We start from the raw sequence: 19,423 nt of genomic DNA, 5'->3' as shown, positions 1-19,423 counted from the left end.
CCCTCCCCCTCCGCTCGGCCCACGGCCCGGCCCGCCCCTACCCCCACCATCTTCCCCGCGGGGATGATGGCCCCACATTCCCGCAGGATCCCCCAAACCCACAATGATCCTGCCCTGCCATCACCACCCCTTAGAGATCCAGCCCCCAACCCTCCCCCAACGAAGGTCAAGTTCCCCCACCCTGCTTCTGGACACTTTGGATCCCGGCCCCCTCTCCGGAAAATAAGCCGTCTCTAGTAATCGCAATGATATGACCCCCAATTCCCATAATCGTCTAATTCCACCCCAAATCCTTTCCATTCAGCTCCCCTTGCAGCCTCAAAGGGTCGAGTTCCCAAAACCCGCGAGGGATCCAAGATGAACCTCTTCCCATCCTTATCCTCGTTATCCGAGCGGCCTGGACCTTCAACTCCCATGAAACCTAGGCCCCTCTTAGACCTGAACCCTCAAACTCCACTGGGGCCAGCCCCCGACAAATCCCGCGGGGGTAAATCCCCCCTCCCCCCATTGAGACCTGGTCTCCCATACACCCTCAGACAAGGTCCAGTGTCCTCGAATCCCCGGGCACAGTCCCTGGCAGCCCCTCGCAGCCGGGGCAGAGCCCTTCCCCCCTCCCTGCCAAGTTCCCTGGCACCATCCCCCATACACGCAGGCCGGGGCCTTGAGGGGTTCAGCAGTCCGAGATCAGCACCCCCAACTGCCCTCTGGAAGAAAGTTCCCTCAAACCCCTGGGCTCCCGACTTCTCCCCAGAACCGCAGCCGCCGCGCGCAGACCCCCACCTCCTGGGCCGCTCCGATGCCCCCTTCCCGGGGGAAGCGGCCCTTGACTCTCAACGGCCACTTAAGATGGCCATCCTCAGCCGCCGCACCCCCCCTCGCCTTCCGCCCCGCCCGCCGCTCCGCCCCCGCGGCTCTCAGCGGAGCCGGGGGTAGCACCCGCGCCCCGCCTACCCCGGCCCCCCGATCCTGGAGCCGCTGACCCGCCGAGTGACCTCGGGCCAGTCACGGCACCTCTCCGCGCCTCGCCTTCCCGCTCTGCAAAGTGGGAGCAATGTTATTTGGCCGACTCAATGGGACTGCTTGTAAAGCTCTCGGCACGGGGCCTGGCATCCAGTAGGCGCTCCAGAACAGCGGCTATTTTTATTATTAATTAAGGAGTAACGAAGGTGACAGCTGTGTAAACTGTAAAGCGCTGCGCCTGAACGAACGGGTATTATTAGCACCCGCCCCCGCCCCAGCTACTCCCTCCAAGACAACAAACTTGAGCCTTTGTGGGCGGGACGCCGAACCGGGAGCTCCCCTTATCTGGTACGTTCAGACACCCCCGCTCAGACGCCCGCCCTTGGCGGGAGGGTGGGGAGGGAACACGGTCGCCGGAAAGGGGGCGGGGCCCATGGAGGGTCTGGCCCGCCCCTTCCCCCCAAAAAAGACCTAGCCGGTGGCAGCGTCTCCCGGGAGTCCGCTTCCTGCCCCGCCCCTCCGCCCCTTGGCTCCTTAAAGGCGCAGGCCTCCATCCTGGCTCCCACTGCTGCCAACTCCTGAGCCACCGTCGGCCGATCCCCTTTAACCTGGGAGAGAACTTTCACTTTGCTCAATTGAACCTGTGCCTGGGTCAGTCCCTACAAGCTCCTTCCTCTATTTCCAATAAGCACTGGTTTAACCCAGCTGGACCAAAGCTTGGGCTACGGAATGGGCTCTGTGGGGGCTTTCCCGACTAGGTAAATATAGTGACTAAGAGACACCCCCCCCCACACACCCAACAGTGTCTCTAGACCCCTCCAGGAACCCCATAAGTCGTCCTCCAAACTGCCCGACTTTTCCCGTCACTCAGCTCTAGAAATGAGGGAAGGTGAGACTGCCATGAAGGGGACACCCTGGTGCGGTGGGGAGGGAAGAGACCTGGACTAGGAAACTTCATACCTGGGTTCTAGTCCTAGCTTGATCACCCACCTGCCTGGTGTCTCAGAGAGGTACCTGTGCCTTTTTGGAGATGACTGTGAGGGGGATGTAGAGACAAAGACTTCCCCAGGGGAAAAAGGCAAGAGGGAGACCCAGAGATCTACTCAGGCCTAGTTTCTGGGGGATGTGTAGAGACAGAACAGGCGTATCTAGCAATCGCCAGAGGAGTGGCCAGGCTTCTGCCCCTGGGAAGCCCCAAGACTTTCCAACCTTTTCCCATCCTCCTGGCTGCAGCAGGGCTAAACCAATTCTAGACTCTTGAACATTTCATCTTCCAGGAACCTCCCACACTGCCCTCCCCATTCTTCTGTCTTCCTCCTCTGAGGGTTCCTAGTCTCAACTCTGTCCCTTCAATCCACATCACGTGAGAATTTTTTTCACCCCCACTGGGAATCCAGAGCCTTCCCTGGACTTCCATCCCCAGCAGAGCTGACCACAAAGCCAGGCAGACAGGACCTGAGAGAAAGTGGGGATATTTGGGGACCAATACAAGTAACACAGTCCTGGACCTGTCTCTCATTTTTGGCTACAAGAGAACAGGATCCCCGAGGACTATTAAGGGTGCAGACGCTGGGCTCACATGCTTTCTGGCAACATCTCCTTTGTACTTCACAACTCTGAGGGAAAGAAGGATTATTATGCCCATTTTACTGAGGAAAAAACTAAGCTTTAATGTAGACAAGCAACTGCTTCACTTTCCATAGTCAGTAGCAGAGCTAGGATTCAAACCCAAGTCTCATTTCTCTCATCTGAAGGAATACAAAAGTTATGGAAGCTGTCCTCTACTTACTGAAACCAAAACCATTCATCAGACACGGATAGGTCTGTCTCTTTGTTTGAACTGACTGTCAGAGAAAGCCCAAGGCCCACCATGGAAGCAGGAACCGGATGGTAGAAGGATGGATAATGAATGGAGGCATGCTTAGCACTCCCTCATTTGTGAGAGCTATGCTGAGCCAAGCTTGGTCATCAAAACTGGGGACATGCAGGGAACATGCCTGAGGAGGGCTGGACTCAGCTGAGGAGCCAGAGGTGCAGCATAGGGACCAGGCTGAGCAGGAGAAGCCCAATCCCATGGGACATGGCCCCCGCACTCATGGCCAAGGCATAGAACCTGGCCACCTCCTCATTGGGGTTGCCCTGGGCCGGGTCGAACCACATCTGGATGCAGCGGCCGCTCCCTCGGCTGTAGTTGCTGAGTTTGTAGGAGTGGCTCCAGATGCCCTCACACAGGGCTGCGGGCGTGGGAAAGTAGGTCTCAAATGTGCGGCAGGTGGCTCCGGCCGGACACTTGTTCGATCCTGCATGGGGAGAGAGGGTGGACACAGACATTCAGCCCCTGGGCCCAGAGCCCATTTCTGGCCACCCCCCTGGAGATCCGCACCCAACCCCAGATCCTCGGACCCCGCCTCCATCTCCGCACCCCAGGCCCTCACCTGAGCTCCAGTCCCAGCCCTTGTGCCAGTTGCTCTTGCAGGTGTAGGACGTGCGGCAGTCCTCCCACCATTGCTGACAGTCCTCCTTGCACAGGGGCACGTCCAGGAAGCGTTCCTTGCGCCAGCTCTGGTTCACCTGGGGGGGAGGGGGGGAGGGAGGGCTCCTCTCAGCCAGGGGTGCTGGCAGCCACCGCCTTGACCACCTTGACCGAGCAGGATGGCAGCCCGCTGGGCTGGGGTGAGGGAGAGGCCCGTACCTCCTGGATCCAGGGCCCCAGATTGGGTGAGCACTCGTACAGACAGTTGTCCTGAATGAAGTGGCGCTTGCAGGCAGGCTCTATCTTGCCGCAGTGGTCCAGGTTAAAGTTATACAAGAGGGAGGGGTCCTTGTGCAGCTCCTGGCTGGTGTTGTGTGAGCAGCAGGCGTTCTTCCTCCAGGGAGTGCACTGGGTGGAGAAGACACTGGAACACATGCCTCCCCCACCAAAACCTTCAGCCTCTCCCTATTTGGTGCTTGGTCTCCTGCCTCAGGTGGGTTGTCCTAGGAAAGTTTACTGTGAAGACCCCTCTGTCCTTGGCCTCCAGGAGCTCCCATCTTGGGGGAGACTTAGTTACAACAGTGTAATCAGGGGTTGTGGGAGCCGGAGAGAAACCCTGTCTTCGGAGGACAATAGCTATCGTTTAAGCAGCCCTTCATATTTTATAGGGAGTTCTTTGATTTATTTATTCATTAAAAAATAATTACTGAGTACCTATTTCTATGCCAGTTACTGTTCTAGATGCTGAGAATACGGTAGAAAGCAAAACAGAAATATGTGTTCATGGAACTTACATCCTGATCAATGGAGACAGACAGTGAGAAACTAAAAGAGAAAAAATATAGTGTCAGGATATGATCAATTACATGGAGAAAATTACAGCAGGGAATAGGGATGTGGAGTATGGGGTGATTGTTGAAATTTTAAAGAAGGTGGTTGTGAAAAGCCTCACTGGAAAGTGGCATTTTGAGCGAAGGAGGAAGGGAATGACCTATGCAGTAATGTATGTTGAATAACTTTCTTCTTGGTCTGTATTAAGTTCTGTGTCCCCAGCGGCGAGGCCAGTGCCAGACATGTGGCAGGCCCGTAAAAATATTTGCTGAAAAAAATAAATGAAAGACCTATTTATGATTTCCTAAATCTAAACTCCATCTTACATATAGATGCATCATATTTTAGTAAGCTTTAATAGAGACTGGCTTTTTCAGGACTGTAAATACTATGAAAAGGAAGGCCGTGCTATGTGTTTTGTTTTACTGGAATTATTCACTATTTTAGAAAATTATGTCATCAATGGCAACACTGCATAGAGTATCTTATAGCATTTGAGTTGACAACAGAATATACCTGTATCCATCTTCATTTGTAGCTGCCCCATTCCTAGTGATTTGGTGAATAAAAGCAAACATTGGGGCACCTGGGTGGCTCAGTTGGTTAAGCTCCCAACTTGGGTTCAGGTCATGATCTCACAGTTCATGAGTTTGAGCCCACGTCAGGCTCTGTGCTGACAGCTCAAAGCCTGGAGCCTGCTTCAGATTCCGTGTCTCCCTCTCTCTCTCTGCGCCTTCCCCTCTTGCATTCTCTCTCTCTCTCTCTCTCTCTCTCTCAAAAATAAATAAAGATTAAAGAAAATAAAGCAGTAACTTAAAAAGCAAACATGCCATTTGATAGTGATTTCTAACGTAGTCATATCAGAGAATTGACATATGGAAATATATTTTATTATAAATTGCTTTCTTTGTGCTTCTCTTTTGTATTACAGATAGATAGAGTCATGTTGATATTCTTTAAGTTAAATGTACAAATAGGTCCTATTGGCTTTGAATTTTATTTCAGAAAAAAAGGAGACATGGAGTCTCAATAGAGTTGAAACCAACTGGCATCCGCTTGTATAGAGTGAGTGAATGTGCAGCAATCGTGCCCCTGGGTCACAGCCGTAAGAGCCCTTGTCCTCTACTCTGACGCTTCATGGACTGGCACGTGATGAAGGTAGTGAGAACCATCCTCCCCGACAGTCTCTTACCCTCTAACATGCTGGGAGTGCCCACCCCAGTCCTACCCCCACACCACAGGGCCTGCTTATGTCCAGATCTTCTGTGTGTCCTCTACTTCTCCGGGCCCATTTCCTCATTTGGGTTCTATGGGGGAGAACATGATCTCCTACATTGAACAACTACTGGGAATGTGAAATCACGTGCAGAAAACTCAACGCGTAGTAAGTGCTCAACAAGTGATCATATCATATCACTGCTGACATTATCCTCTGAGGAGGCCACCCCTAAATCACCTCAACCAATACCCCCCACCCTACCTTCATCTTCTCCCACAGCAGTAACTCAGGATGTGGGGCTATCTGATCAGTCCGCCCTTCCCCCACCACCCTGACTTCCTCTTCCCCATTAGAACCAACCCCCTCCCCAACTTGAGCCACACTGCGGCCATACCTGGTCATGCAACTTGTCCTCGGGGCCTGGCTTTGTCTTGTGGTGCTTGGCGTCCATGCAGACGTTGAGCAGGTCTACCCTGTTCCGGGCACTGCACATGGAGGCTGTCCAGGCCAGCAGCAGCAGCAGGAGTGGTGTCAGTCTCCGGGCCATGTCTTTGTGTCCCTGCAGATGGAGCTGTGGTTAGTCTGCATCAGTCTGCATCAGTCTCCCCATCTCCACAGTGGAGGATGGGGTCAGACCCTGTTCCTTTAGTGCTGGGGTCCTGAGGCTCCCTGAAGCTGAAGTAGAGAAGGTTGGCAAAGGGGGCTCCCCATTCCAGGCTTGGCGGGCTCAGAAGAGATCTGGGGTTAGTGGACTGGCTCTGGGGGAGTCTTCCTAAATTGGAGGAGATGTTTTTGTGCCCTCATCTTCTCTCAACTTTACCCAAGAAAAGTAATTAAATAGTTCAGGTCCATGCCCTCCTGCCCTGAAAGGGGCCAGGGACACCCATTGCCCTTATGCTGTGTCCAGCAAGTGCTCCATGAGGCACTGAATCACCTGGGTTCCCATGCCAGCTTAGAGACCCTGTTAGCCTGGGGAAGGCAGTGGCCCAGCTCTGCTGAGTTCTCCCGATCACCATAAGGGTCAAGGGATGTAGCACATGGGGTGGTATTTGGTTAAATAATACAGAAATAGAAAGAGCGGTGGTTTCTAACTTTTGCTTCCTCAGACTTTTTCCTTCCTTGTTTTCTGAAAACCATTTCCTCCCTCCACCCCATCATGACTTTGGCCTCCTCAGCTCTCGCTAGGCTAATGCACTTACCCCTGCAGATCCCCCTTCCTTACCCTTCAGAAAACAAGTGCAGAGACCCCTGGGCCCGAGGGACAACATAAAAGTACCTCATGTTGGAACAGCCAAATAGACGAGCACTTAGAGTCATGGGAGTCACCCAGCAAAAGTGACGGCCCGCTTCTCTGTTCCTGACTGACCCTCACCCCCCACTCCCATCTATTAAAGATCTATTCCTGGGGCGCCTGGGTGGCTCAGTCGGTTAAACTTCCAACTCTTGGTTTTGGCTCAGGTCATGGTCTCACAGTTGGAAGGTTCAAGTCCTGCATCAGGCTCTGTACTGACAGCCTGCTTGCGATTCTCTTTCTTCTCTCTCTCTCTCTGCACCGCCCTCCCATGTCTTTCTCACTCTCAAAATAAATAAATAAACTTAAGGGGGAAAAAAAGATCTGTTCTTTGGGCTCTGTCACTGAAGTACCGGAAGGGATAATGGAGACTCCTTCCTCTCTCTCACCATCCTTACATGCAGCTGATCATCACAAAGCCCTGGTCAAGGGTCCTTCCAAAGATCTTTCTGGAATTCACTTCCCTTGGCTCTACGTTTGGGGTCAGGTCTTCCCTCCTCCAATTTCTTCCCCTTAAAGTCACCTTCCCCGCAGGAGCCCGAGTGATCTTTCTAAAGAAAGATCTGCCCCTCCCCTACACAGAAACCCGCCAAGTCTCCCCAGTGTCCCTGTCACCCTTCCCTCTTAGGGCATCTTGCCTGATCCTCCTTTGCGGCTGGGAGCACACACAGCTGTGTCTGAATTGGCCTCTTCTCAGGCTGGCAATGGCTCTAGGCCCTTTGACTTTCACCAGTGGTCTCTGACCTCTGTGCAAGACAGACTGTAAGAACTCTGGTTAGCACAGTGTAATTTCCTCATTCGGCTCTTCTGGTCTTCCCTCTCTTCCAGACCCCACCCATTCAAGGCTCCATTAGTCTCTCAATGTATTCATTCCTGTTTCCATTCAACTCTTTGTTAATTTATTCATCACAGGATTCACACATCCAAGATTCATCAAAACCTAGAGAAGCTCATCTCTAAGGGGGATCTGAACTTTTGAGGTACCCCACGTGGTTGTTAGGATGAAGCTGGTTTGTTGGGCGTGAGGTGCAGTAAGGAAAAACCCAGGCCTTAGGGTCAGGCCATGGGTCCCAATGGTAGCACCGTCCCTCACACAACCTTGGAAAATGTCACTGAGCCTTTCAGAGCTTTCGTTTACTCTCCAGGAAATTGTTGAGAATTATATATGGAAAAGCCTGGCACAAAATGAGTGGGCTTAAATGATAGCTCTCAGGTTACTTTTTGAGTAGCCAGGTAGACATAGGTAGAGGTTGAAGTATAGAAGTCAAGGATCACAAAGAAAAATGGTCTCAAATCTGGTAAATGATCATATCTCACCACCTAGCGTTTCTATGAACATAATTGAACATGGGGTGCCTGGGTGGCTCAGTCAGTTAAGCGTCTGACTTCAGCTCAGGTCACGATCTCATGGTCCATGAGTTTGAGCCCTGCGTCGGGCTCTGTGCTGACAGCTCAGAGCCTGGAGCCTGCTTCGGAGTCGATGTCTCCTTCTCTCTCTGACCCTCCCCCCATTCATGCTCTCTCTCTGTCTCAAAAATAAATAAACATTAAACAAAATTTTTTTAAAAATAATTGAACATTTTTTGATAGCCTTAAAAAAATGTGGTAGGGTCACCTGGGTGGCTCAGTAGGTTAAGTGACCAACTCTAGATTCAGCTCAGGTCATGATCTCATGGTTCATAGTTCGAGCTCCACATCGGGCTCTGCACTGGCAGTGTGGAGCCTGCTCGGAATTCTCTCTCTCCCTTTCTGTGCCCCTCTCTAGCCTGCGCTTGCTCTCTTTCTTTCAAAGTAAATAAATAAACTTTTTAAAAAAATGTGGTAAACATTATGTAAAACTTAACATCTTAATTATTTTTAAGTGTACAGTTCAGTAATTTTAAGTGTATTTATGTTGTGCAATCAATCTCCGGAAACTTTGCATCTTGTAAAACTGAAACCCTATTCTCATTAAGCAACAATATCCCATTTCCTCCTTTCCCCAGTCCCTGGTAGCCATCATTCAACTTTCTGTTTTTATGAATTGACTACTTTAGATATTTCATATAAATGGGAATCATATAGTATTTGTCTTTTTGTCACTGGCTTATTTCTCATAGCATAATGTCCTCAAGGTTAATCCATATGTCAAAATTTCATTTCTTTTTTTTTTTTTTTAACGTTTGATTTATTTTTGAGACAGAGAAAGATAGAGCATGAACAGGGGAGGGTCAGCGAGAGGGAGACACAGAATCCGAAACAGGCTCCAGGCTCCGAGCCGTCAGCACAGAGCCCGACGCGGGGCTCGAACTCACGGACCGCGAGATCATGACCTGAGCCGAAGTCGGCCGCTTAACCGACTGAGCCACCCAGGCACCCCTCATTTCTTTTTAATAACTGAATAGTAATTCATTATATGTATATGCTACATTTTGTTTCTCCATTCATCCCTTTATAGATCCTGGGATGCGTCCACCTCTTGGTATTATGAAGAATGCTATTACGAACATGGATGCACAAATATCTTTTGAGGCTCTTGCTTTCAATTCTTTCATATATCCAGATATGGATGAGCTGGATCATATGGTAATTCTACCTTTAATTTTTAAGGAACTGCCATAATATTTGCTGTAATAGTTGTACAGTTTTCCATTCCTACCAACAGTGTACAGGGTTCTAATTCCACCACATCCTCACCAACACTTGTTACTTCCTGTTGGCTTTTTGTTTTTTTAATAAAAGCCATCCTAGTGGGCGTGTGAGGTGGTATCTCATTGTGGTTTGGATTTGCATTTCCCTGGTGATGAGTGATGTTGAGCATCTTTTCATAGGCTTATTGATCATTTGTATATCTCCTTTGGAAGATATACAAATGTCTGTCCAAGGTGTTTGCCCACTTTTAAATTGTATTCTATGTCTTCAAAAAAATTTTTTTAACGTGGGGCGTCTGGGTGGCTCAGTCGGTTAAGCATTTGACTTCAGCTCAGGTTATTATCTCAAGGTTCATGAGATCGAGCCCCTCTTTGGGCTCTGTGCTGACGGCTCAGAGCCTGGAGCCTGTTTCAGATTCTGTGTGTCTCTCTCTCTGCCCCTCCCCTGTTCATGCCCTGTCTGACTCTCTCTCAAAAATAAACATTAAAAAATTAAAAAAAAATTTTTTTATTTAAAAAAAATTTTTTTAATGTTTATTTTTGACAGAGAGAGAGACCTAGCATGAGCGGGGGAGGGACAGAGAGAGAGGGAGAACAGAATCTGAAGCAGGCTCCAGACTCTAAGCCGTCAGCACAGTGCCCGGATGCAGGGCTTGAACTCACAAGCCATGAGATCACGACCTGAGCTGAAGTCAGACATTTAATCGACTGAGCCACCCAGATACCCCATTTGTATTACATGTCTTTTTATTGTTGTAGGAGTTCTCTATATGTTCTGGACTGACCCTTTGTCAGATATATGATTTGCAAATCTTTTCTCCCATTCTGTAGGTTGCCTTTTCATTCTGTTAACTCTCCTTGGATGCCTGGTTTCCCATTTTGATGCAGTCTAATTTATCTGTTTTTTCTTTTTTTGCCTGTGCTTTTGCTGCCATATCCAAGAAATCATTGCCTAATGCAATGCCATGAAGCTCTTCCCCTGTTTTGTTTTGTTTTTTTAAAGGAGTTCTATAATTTTTAAAGGACACCTGGGTGGCTTAGTCTGTTAAGTGTCCGACTTTGGCTCAAGTCATGATCTCGTGGTTTGTGACTTTGAGCCCCACATCGGGCTCTGCACTGGTGATGTGGAGCCTGCTTGGGATTCTCTCTCTTCCTCTCTTTCTCTGCCCCTTCCCCAATTGTGCTCTCTCTCTCTCAAAATAAAGAAATAAACTCTAAAAAATTTAAAAAAAATAAACAAGTTCTATAGTTTTAGCTTTTACATTTAGGTCTATGATCCATTGTGAGTTTAATTTTTATATAAGGTATAAAATGAGAGTGTCCAACTTTATTATTTTGCATGTAAATATCCAGTTGTATCCCAGCACCACGTATTGAAAAGGCTATTCTTTCCCCCATTGAATTGTCTTGGCACAATTCAATTTGTCAAAAATGTGGACTCTCAGTTCTATTTCATTGACCTACATATCTATATTTATGCTACTATCACATTGTCTTTATTATTATAGCTTTGTAGGAAGTTTTGTACTCAAAAAGTGTGAGTCCTCTAATTTTGTTCATTTTCAAGAGTGTTTTGGCTGTTATGGGTTTCTTCTATGTCCATATGGATTTTAGGATTAGATTGTCAATTTCTCCAAAAAAGCCAGCTGGCATTTAGAGAAGGATTGAATTGAACCTGTAGATCAGTTTGGGGAGTAATGCCCTCTTAACAATAGTAAGTCTCCTGATTGATGAACGTGGGCTTTCTTTCCATTTATTTAGGTTTTAAATTTCTTTCAACAATGTTTTATAGTTTTCAGTATATAAGCCTTTTACTCTGTTAAGTTCACTTCTATGTATTTTATTCTTTTTTATGCTATTGTGAATGGAATGAATGGAATGATATTCTTTTTTTTTTTTTAAGTTTTATTTATTTAAACAACCTCTTCACCCATTGTGGGGCTAAGAACTCATGACCCCAAGATTAAGAGTCACATGCTTTTCCAGGGTGCCTGCATGACTCAGTTGGTTAAGCATCCTACTCTTGATTTCAGCTCAGGTCATGATCTCATGGTTGGTGAGATGGAACCCTGCACTGGGCTCTCTGCTGGAAGTGCATAGCCAGCTTGGGGTTCTCTCTCTGCCCCTCCCCCACTCGCTCACGCTCCGCCCCCCCCCCTTCTCTCAATGTAAATAAACATTTAAAAAAAGAAAAAGAGTCACATGCTTTTCCGACTGAGCCAGCCAGGTGCCCCTGGAATTATAGTCTTTTTTTTTTTAAAGCTTATTTATTTATTTTGAGAGAGAGCAAGCAGGAGCGGGGCAGAGAGAGGAAGAGAGAGAATCCCAAGCAGGCTCCTCGCTGTCAGAGTGAAGCCCAACATGCGACTCAAACTGACAAACCATGAGACCATGACCTCAGCTAAAACCAAGGGTCAGACGCTCAACTGAGCCATTTAGGCGCCCTTTTTTGTTTTGTTTTGTTTTTAATGTTTATTTATTTTGAAAGAGAGAGCAAACAGGAACAGGGGAGGGGTAGAGAGAGGGAGAGACAGAATCCCAAGCAGGCTCTGTGCTGTCAGCACAGAGCTGGACTTGGGGCTCAAACTCAGGAACTGTGAGATATGACCTGAGCTAAGATTAAGAGTCAGATGCTTAACTGACTGAACCACCCAGGCCCCCTCTCCCCCCTGGAATTATTTTCTTAAATTTATTTCTTTTTAATAAATTCTTTATTTTTAAAAAAATGTTTAGATTTATTTTTGAGAGAGACAGCGCAAGCCTGCTTGGAATTCCCTCTCTGCCCCTCCCCCCCCCAAAAATAAGTAAATAAACATTTTTTTTTCAACGTTTACTTATTTTTGGGACAGAGAGAGACAGAGCATGAACGGGGGAGGGGCAGAGAGAGAGGGAGACACAGAAGAGGAAACAGGCTCCAGGCTCCGAGCCATCAGCCCAGAGCCTGACGCGGGGCTCAAACTCACGGACCGCGAGATCGTGACCTGGCTGAAGTCGGACGCTTAACCGACTGCGCCACCCAGGCGCCCCGAAAATAAACATTTTAAAAAAGAAAAGGGTCCTATGCTTTTCCAGCTGAGCCAGCCAGATGCCCCTGGAATTATACTCTTTTTTTTCTTTTAAGTTTGTTTATTTATTTTGAAAGAGAGAGCAAGCAGGGGAGGGGCAGAGAGAGAAGGGGAGAGAGAGAGAATCCCAAGCTGATTGGTATAGAGACTGATGGTCTCTATACCAATATAGAGACTGACTGGTATAGAGACTGATGTGGGGCTCGAATCCACAAACTGTGAGATCATGACCTAAGTTGAAGTTGGACACTTACCTGGCTGAGCCACCCAGGTGCTCCTTAAGTTCATTTTTATATTTTCATTGCAGGTATATAGAAATACAATTGATTTTTGTGTTTTTATCTGCTATCCTACAAACTTTCTAGACTCGCTTATTAGTAATAATATTTTGTGGATTCCTTAGGATTTTCTATGTACAATGACATCTGTGAATAGAAAGTTTTACTTCTTCCTAGAGAAACATTTCCTAGATGGCATCCCTTTTATGCCCAGGCTTGTACTTGAGTTTCTCCCTGCAGCCTCTAGGCAGCTTTTTAAGCTGTGGACCAAATGGAAATGATAAAGCTTTTTGCAGCAAAAAAAGGAAGGAAGGAAGGAAGGAAGGAAGGAAAGGAAGGAAGGAAGGAAGGAAGGAAGGAAGGAAGGAAGGAAGGAAGGAAGGAAGGAGAAATAGTTTTGCTTCTTGCTTTCAAATCTGTATGCCTTTATTCCTTTTTATTGACTAACAGGCTTAGCTACAACTTTTTTTTTATTAATCTCTACACCAAAGTGGGGTTCAAACTCACCACCCCAAGATCAAGAGTCGTGTGCTCCACTGACTAAGCCAGCCAAGTACCCATAGCTACAACTTTTGTACAAGTTGAATAGACATGATGAGCATGGATATACTTCCTTATTCCTGATATTAGTGGGAAAGCCTTTTGATGTTGACTGTGATGTTATCTGTGCCTTTTTCATAGATGACCTTTGTCAGGTTGCGTGAATTCTCTTCTATTCCTAGTTTGTTCAGTGTTGGGTTTTGTTTTGTTTTAAATCATGAAAGTATTTTGGATTCTGCCAAATTATGTTTCGACTGAGATGATCATATGGGTTTTGTCTTCTATTCTAGTAATATGATATTTTGAATCAATTAATTTTTGGATGTTAAACCAACTTGCATTCTGGGATTAATCCTGTTTGGTCATGATGTGTAATCCTTTTTATATGTGGCAGGATTCAGTTGTGGGTTGTTTTTGTTTTTTTGTTTTTGTATGTGTATATATATATATATATATATATATATATATTTTTTTTTTTTTTTTTTTTGAGAGACCACGCAAACAGGGGAGAGGGGCAGGAGAGAGAGAGAATCTTAAGCAGGCTCCATGCTCAGCATGGAGCCCAACTTGGGGCTCAATCTCATACCCTGGGATCATGACCTGAGCCAAAATCAAGGATCAGATGCTTGGGGCGCCTGGATGGCTCAGTTGGTTAAGTGTTGACTTTGACTCAGGTCATGATCTTGGGTTCAAGAGTTTGAGCCCCACATGGGGCTCTCTGCTGTCAGCACAGAGCCCCCTTCGGATCCTCTATCCTGTCCCCCGGCCCCCAGTCTCTCTGCCCCTCCCCCGCTAATGCTCACTCTCTCACTCTCTCAAAAATAAAATAAACATTAAACGAAAAAAATATTTTTTAAAGTCAGATTCTTAACTGACTGAGCCATCCAGGCACCCCTGGCTGGATTCAGTTTGCTAGTATTTCATTGAGAATATTTATGTCTTTATCCATAGTGGATATTGGTCTGTAGTTTTCTTGCAATGTCTTTGTGTGATTTTGTATCAGAGTAATATTGATCTCACAGAATGAGTTGAGATGTATTACCTCTTCTTTTTTGAAAGAATTTCTTTTTTTGTTAAAGTTTATTTATTTTAGTAATGTCTACACCCAACGTAGGGCTTGAACCCCAAGATCAAGAGTCACATTCTATTCCAACTAAGCCAGTCGGTGCCTCCAAAGAGTTTCTGAAGGATTGGTAGTAATTATTCTTTAAACGTTTGGTAGAGTGCACCACTGAGGCTGTGTGAGCCTGAACTTTTATTTGTGGGAAGTTTTAAAATTATGAATTCGATCCCTTTCCTTGTTACAGGTATATTTAGATGTTTTACTTCTTCTTATGTCATCTTTGGTAGTTTGTATCTTTCTAGGAATTTGGCCATTTCATTTATGGTATCTAATTTATTGGCATACAATTGTTCATAGTATTCTTTTACAATGCTTTTTATTTCTGTATTAGTGTCGTCTCCTCTTTTATTCCTGATATTAGTAATTTGACTCTTCTTTCCTTTTTTTCTTGATCAGTCTAAATAAAGGTTTTTGTTGATATTCTCAAAGAAACAACTTTTGGGGGCACCTGACTGGCTCAGTCAGTAGAGCATGTGACTCTTAATCTTGGGGTCATGAGTTTGAGCCCCATGTTAAGTGTAGAGCTTACTTAAAAATTAATTAATTAATTAATTAATTTAAAAAAACAAAACAAAGAACCAACTTTCATTTTCATGGTTTTTCTCTATTGTTTTTCTATGCTCTATTCCATTTATTTTTGCTTTACTCTTAATTTTTTTCCTTCTCACTTTGAGTTTATTTTGCTCTTTTTCTATTTTTTAAGGTAGAAGGTTAGGTTTTGATTTAAAATCTTTCTTTTTGGTGTGCCTTTGTGGCTCAGTCGGTGGAGTGTCTGATTCTTGGTTTTGGCTCATGTCATGATCTCACGGTTCATGGGATTGAGTCCCATGTCAGGCTGCATATTGATACCATGGAGCCTGCTTGGGATTCTGTCTCCCTCTCTCTCTGCCCCCTCCCGTGTGTGCACACACGTGTGTCTATCTCTCTCTCAAAATGAATAAACTTTAAAAGATAAAATAAAATGCCTTTCTTTGCCTCTTAACAATTTTTGTCTTAAATTCTATTTGTCTGATACTATTATAGCCACTCTAGATATCCTTTAGTTATTTTTTGCATAATGTATCTTTTTCCATCCTTTTAGGTTCAGCCTTTTTTGTGTCTATGAATCTGAAGCGTGAGTCATGCAAAGAGTGGATAGTTGGGGTGCCTGGGTGGCTCAGTCCATTAAGCATCCGACTTTAGGTCAGGTCATGATCTCACAGTTTGTGAGTTCAAGCTGTCTGCTGTCAGCACAGAGCCTGCTTTGGATTCTCTGTCTCTCTCTCTCTCTCTCTCTCTGCCCCTCTCATGAGCTCTTTCTCTCTCAAAAATAAATAAACATTAAAAAAAAGAGTGTATAGTTGGACAATGATTTTTTTATCTGCCAATCTTTGCATTTTTATTGGAGAATTCAATCTATTTATATATAATGTAATTACTAATAACAGGTTTTACACCTGCAATTTTGTTTTATATATGTATTTTGGTTTTTTTGTTCCTCTATTTCTCCTTTACTCCCTTCTTTTGTGTTTGATAGATATTTTTAAATGTACCCTTTTAATTACTTTGTTGTTTCTTTTATTATATTTTTATAATTTTTTCTTAATAGTTGCTCTGGGGTTGCAATTAACATCATAATTTATAAGAATCTAGTTCAGATTAATACTGAGTTTCAATAATGTTCAAAATTTTACTCCAATATAGTTTCATTCTTTCTCATACTCCTTTGCTGTATTATTATATAAATTACATTTTTATACACTATGACCATATCAGTACCATTTTAGGGGCGCCTGGATGACTCAGTTGGTTGAGCATCAGACTTCACCTCAAGTCATGATCTCATGGTTTGTGAGTTTGAATCCCGCATCTGGCTGTCAGCGCAGAGCCCACTTCAGATCCTCTGTCCCCGTCTTTCTCTGCCTCTCCCCTACTTGTGCGCTCTCTCGCTCTCTCTCTGAATAAAAAAAAAAAATACCATTTTATAGTTATTGCTTCATGAAGCTATCTTTTCCCATTAGATAGGATAAGAAAAGAGTTACAACATAAAAACATTTATACCGTATTTTCTATTTCTTTATGTAGTAACTTTTACTGGTGCTCTTTATTTCTTCATGTGGATTCAACTCACTGTCTGGTGTTCTTTCATTTCAGCCTAAAGGGCAATCATTAGTATTTCTTGTAGGGAAAGTCTGCTAGTGACAAATTCTCTCAACTTTGGTTTATTTGTGTATGTCTTCATTTCTCCTTTGAAGAATCATTTTTTTGGTTATAAAATTCTGGGCTGACAGTCTTTTTCTTTCATTACTTTGAATATTTCATCCCATTGCCTCCTGGACTTCATAGTTTCTAAATGAGACATTAACGGTTGATCTTATTGAGGATCCTTTATAAATGATGAGTCGGTTTTCTATTGTTGCTTTCAAGATTCTCTCTTTATAGTCCAATAGTTTGACTCTGATGTGTTCAAGTGTGAATTTCTTTGAGTTTCTCTTACTTGGAGGTCACTGAACTTAGACATGTAGATTAATTTTTTTATTTAAAATGTGAGTGGTTTTGGTCTTGATTTCTCCAATTATTTATGCTCTTATTCTCTTTCTACTCCTTCTAGGACTCCCATTGTGCATATTCTGGTATGCTTGATGGTATTCCCACATGTCCCTGTGTTCTGTTCATTCTTCTTCATCCTGTTTGTTTTTAAGAATGGGCAATTTCTGGGGTGCCTGGGTACCTCAGTCCATTAAGTGTCTGACTCTTGATTTTGGTTCAGGTCATGATCTCACTGTTCGTGGGTTCAAGCCCCACATCAGGCTCTGTGCTGACAGTATGGAACCTGCTTAGGATTCTCTCCCTCCCTCTCTGTCCTTTCCCCACTCATGTGCTCATGCACGCTCTCTCTCTCTCTGTGTCTCAAAATAAATAAGTAAACTTAAAAAAAAATGGACAATTTCTATTTCCAAGTCTGTAGATTCTTTCTTCTACCCCTTCAAATCTACTGCTGAGTACCTACAGTAAGAAACTGTTTTAAATTCAGACTTTACTTTTCCTTAAAAAAGGAGCTTAGGGTTCACAACAAAATCAAGGAGAAGGTATAGGGATTTCCCATATACCCCCTGCCTCCAGACATGCATATCTTCCTGCATTATAACATCCCCAACCAGAGTAGTATGTTCGTTACAACTGATAAACCTACATTAACGCATCTTAATTACCTGAAGTGCATGGTTTAGATTACAGTACCCTTTTGGTGTTGTACATTCTTTGGGTTTGGACAAATATATCATAGCACGTGTCATTATTATACAGATTATTTTCATTGCCCTAAAAACACCCTTTTCTCTGGGGCACCTGGCTGACTCAGTAGAGCATGTGACTTTTGAGATTGTAAATTTGAGCCCCACGTCAGATGTACAGATTACTTCAAAAAAATAAAGTCTTAAAAAAAAAAAAAAACACCTCTCTGCTCTGCCTATTTATCCCTCCTTCTCCCCAGCCCCCAACAACCACTGATCTTTATAATGTCTCCTAGTTTGCACCTTTTCCAGAATGTCATATAGTTGGAATTATATAGTCTGTAGCCTTTTCATGTTGGCTTCTTTCACTTAGTAATATGCATTCAAGGTTCCTCCATGTCTTTTCATGGCTTGATTATTCATTTCTTTTTAGTGCTGAATAATATTCCGTTGTCTGGATGTACCACAGTTCATTTATCCACTCACCTACTGAAGGACATCTTGGTTGCTTCAACATTTGGCAATTATGAATAAAGCTGCTATAAACATCTATGTACAGATTTCTATGTGGACATAAGTTTTCAACTCCTTTGGGGAAATGCTGAATTATATGGTAAGAATACGTGTAATTTTGTTAAGAAACCACCAAACAGTCTTTCAAGGTGGCTGTATCATTTTGCATTTTCACCAGCAACGAATGAGAGTTCCTATTGCTCCACATCCTCACCAGCATTTGGTGTTGTCAGTGTTTCAGATTATGGCCATTCTGTTAGGTGTATAGTGGTATTTCACTGTTGTTCTTGCTTTAATTTTTTTTTAATGTTGAGTTATTTTTGAGAGAGACAGAGAGAGAGTAGAGGAAGGACAGAGAGAGGGAGACACAGAATCCGAAGCAGGCTCCAGGCTCTGAACTGTCAGCACAGAGCCCGATGCAGGGCTCGAACTCACGAAGGGCGAGATCATGACCTGAGCCGAAGTCAGAGGCTTAACCAACTGAGCCACCCAGGCGCCCCTCACTATTGTTTTAATTTGCATTTCCCTGAAGATATATATGTGGAGCATCTTTGCATATGTTTATTTGCCATCTGTGTATCTTCTTTGCTGAGGTGTCGGCTAATTAAGGTATTCGGCTTATTTTTAATCAGGTTGTTTATTTTCTTATTGTTGAGCTTTAAGAGTTCTTTCTATTTTAGGAAACAGTCCTTTATTAGGTATGTATTTTGCAAATATTTTGTCCCAGTCTGTGGCTTGTCTTCTCATTCTCTTAGTATCTTTTACGTATCAGAAAATTTTAAAAATTTTGATGCTTATTTATTTTTGAGAGAGAAAGAGAGAGAGTATGCACACACACACGTGAGCAAGCAGGGGAGGGGCAGAAAGAGAGGGAGACGCAGAATCTGAAGCAGGCTGTCAGCGTCAGCACAGAGCCTGATGCAGGGCTCGAACCACAAGATCATGACCTGAGCTGAAGTTGGAGGCATAAGGGACTGAGACACCCCGGCACCCCAGAAAATTTTAATTTTAATTAAGACTAGCTTGTCAGTTCTTTCTTCCATGGATCATGCCTTTGGTTGTGTATCTTTTTTTTTTTTAATGTTTATTTATTTTTGAGAGAGAGAAAGAGTGAGCGGGGGAGGTGCAAAGAGAGAGGGACAGAGGATCCAAAGTGAACTCTGTGCTGACAGCAATGAGCTGCCCCTCGGCTGGAGCTCACAAACTATGAGGTCATGACCTGAGCCGAAGTCCTATGCTCAACTGATGGAGCTACCCAGACTCTCCTGATTTTGTATCTTACAAGTCA

General features: G+C 44.7%; 1 protein-coding gene and 1 long non-coding RNA gene across 3 annotated transcripts; one reads left to right on the top strand and one right to left on the bottom strand.

The window, feature by feature from the left end:
• The first annotated feature begins 914 nt into the window (after positions 1-914).
• Positions 915-18,045, top strand: LOC106970942 (uncharacterized). Of its 2 annotated transcripts, XR_008290490.1 has the most exons (4): positions 915-1,308; positions 5,270-5,422; positions 9,212-9,339; positions 15,492-18,045. It is a non-coding gene; the product is annotated as an uncharacterized LOC106970942 (long non-coding RNA). The 2 variants fall into 2 exon arrangements; XR_001429585.3 differs by lacking the exon at positions 15,492-18,045 and having other exon boundaries at positions 9,212-9,806.
• Positions 2,605-6,535, bottom strand: LOC106970939 (folate receptor beta-like). Its single transcript, XM_015067636.3, has 5 exons — positions 6,418-6,535; positions 5,878-6,042; positions 3,653-3,841; positions 3,396-3,531; positions 2,605-3,260 (listed from the first exon to the last, which is right to left on the bottom strand). The coding sequence occupies exons 1-5, from the start codon at positions 6,427-6,429 to the stop codon at positions 2,974-2,976; spliced, it is 789 nt and encodes a 262-aa protein (XP_014923122.3). The 5' UTR covers positions 6,430-6,535; the 3' UTR covers positions 2,605-2,973.
• Positions 18,046-19,423: the final 1,378 nt, after the last annotated feature.

Source organism: Acinonyx jubatus, chromosome D1 (assembly GCF_027475565.1).
Source record: "Acinonyx jubatus isolate Ajub_Pintada_27869175 chromosome D1, VMU_Ajub_asm_v1.0, whole genome shotgun sequence".
Lineage (NCBI taxonomy): Eukaryota > Metazoa > Chordata > Mammalia > Carnivora > Felidae > Acinonyx > Acinonyx jubatus.
This window is presented reverse-complemented; position numbering and strand designations above follow the sequence as displayed.

Bases quoted from the DNA above. Each gene is read 5' to 3' on its own strand.
- LOC106970939 (XM_015067636.3), bottom strand. The intron at 3,532-3,652 runs GTACGGGCCTCT...CCTCCCCCCCAG, and splicing joins TGGGGCCCTGGATCCAGGAG to GTGAACCAGAGCTGGCGCAA. The intron at 3,261-3,395 runs GTGAGGGCCTGG...CTCCCCATGCAG, and splicing joins GGGCTGGGACTGGAGCTCAG to GATCGAACAAGTGTCCGGCC.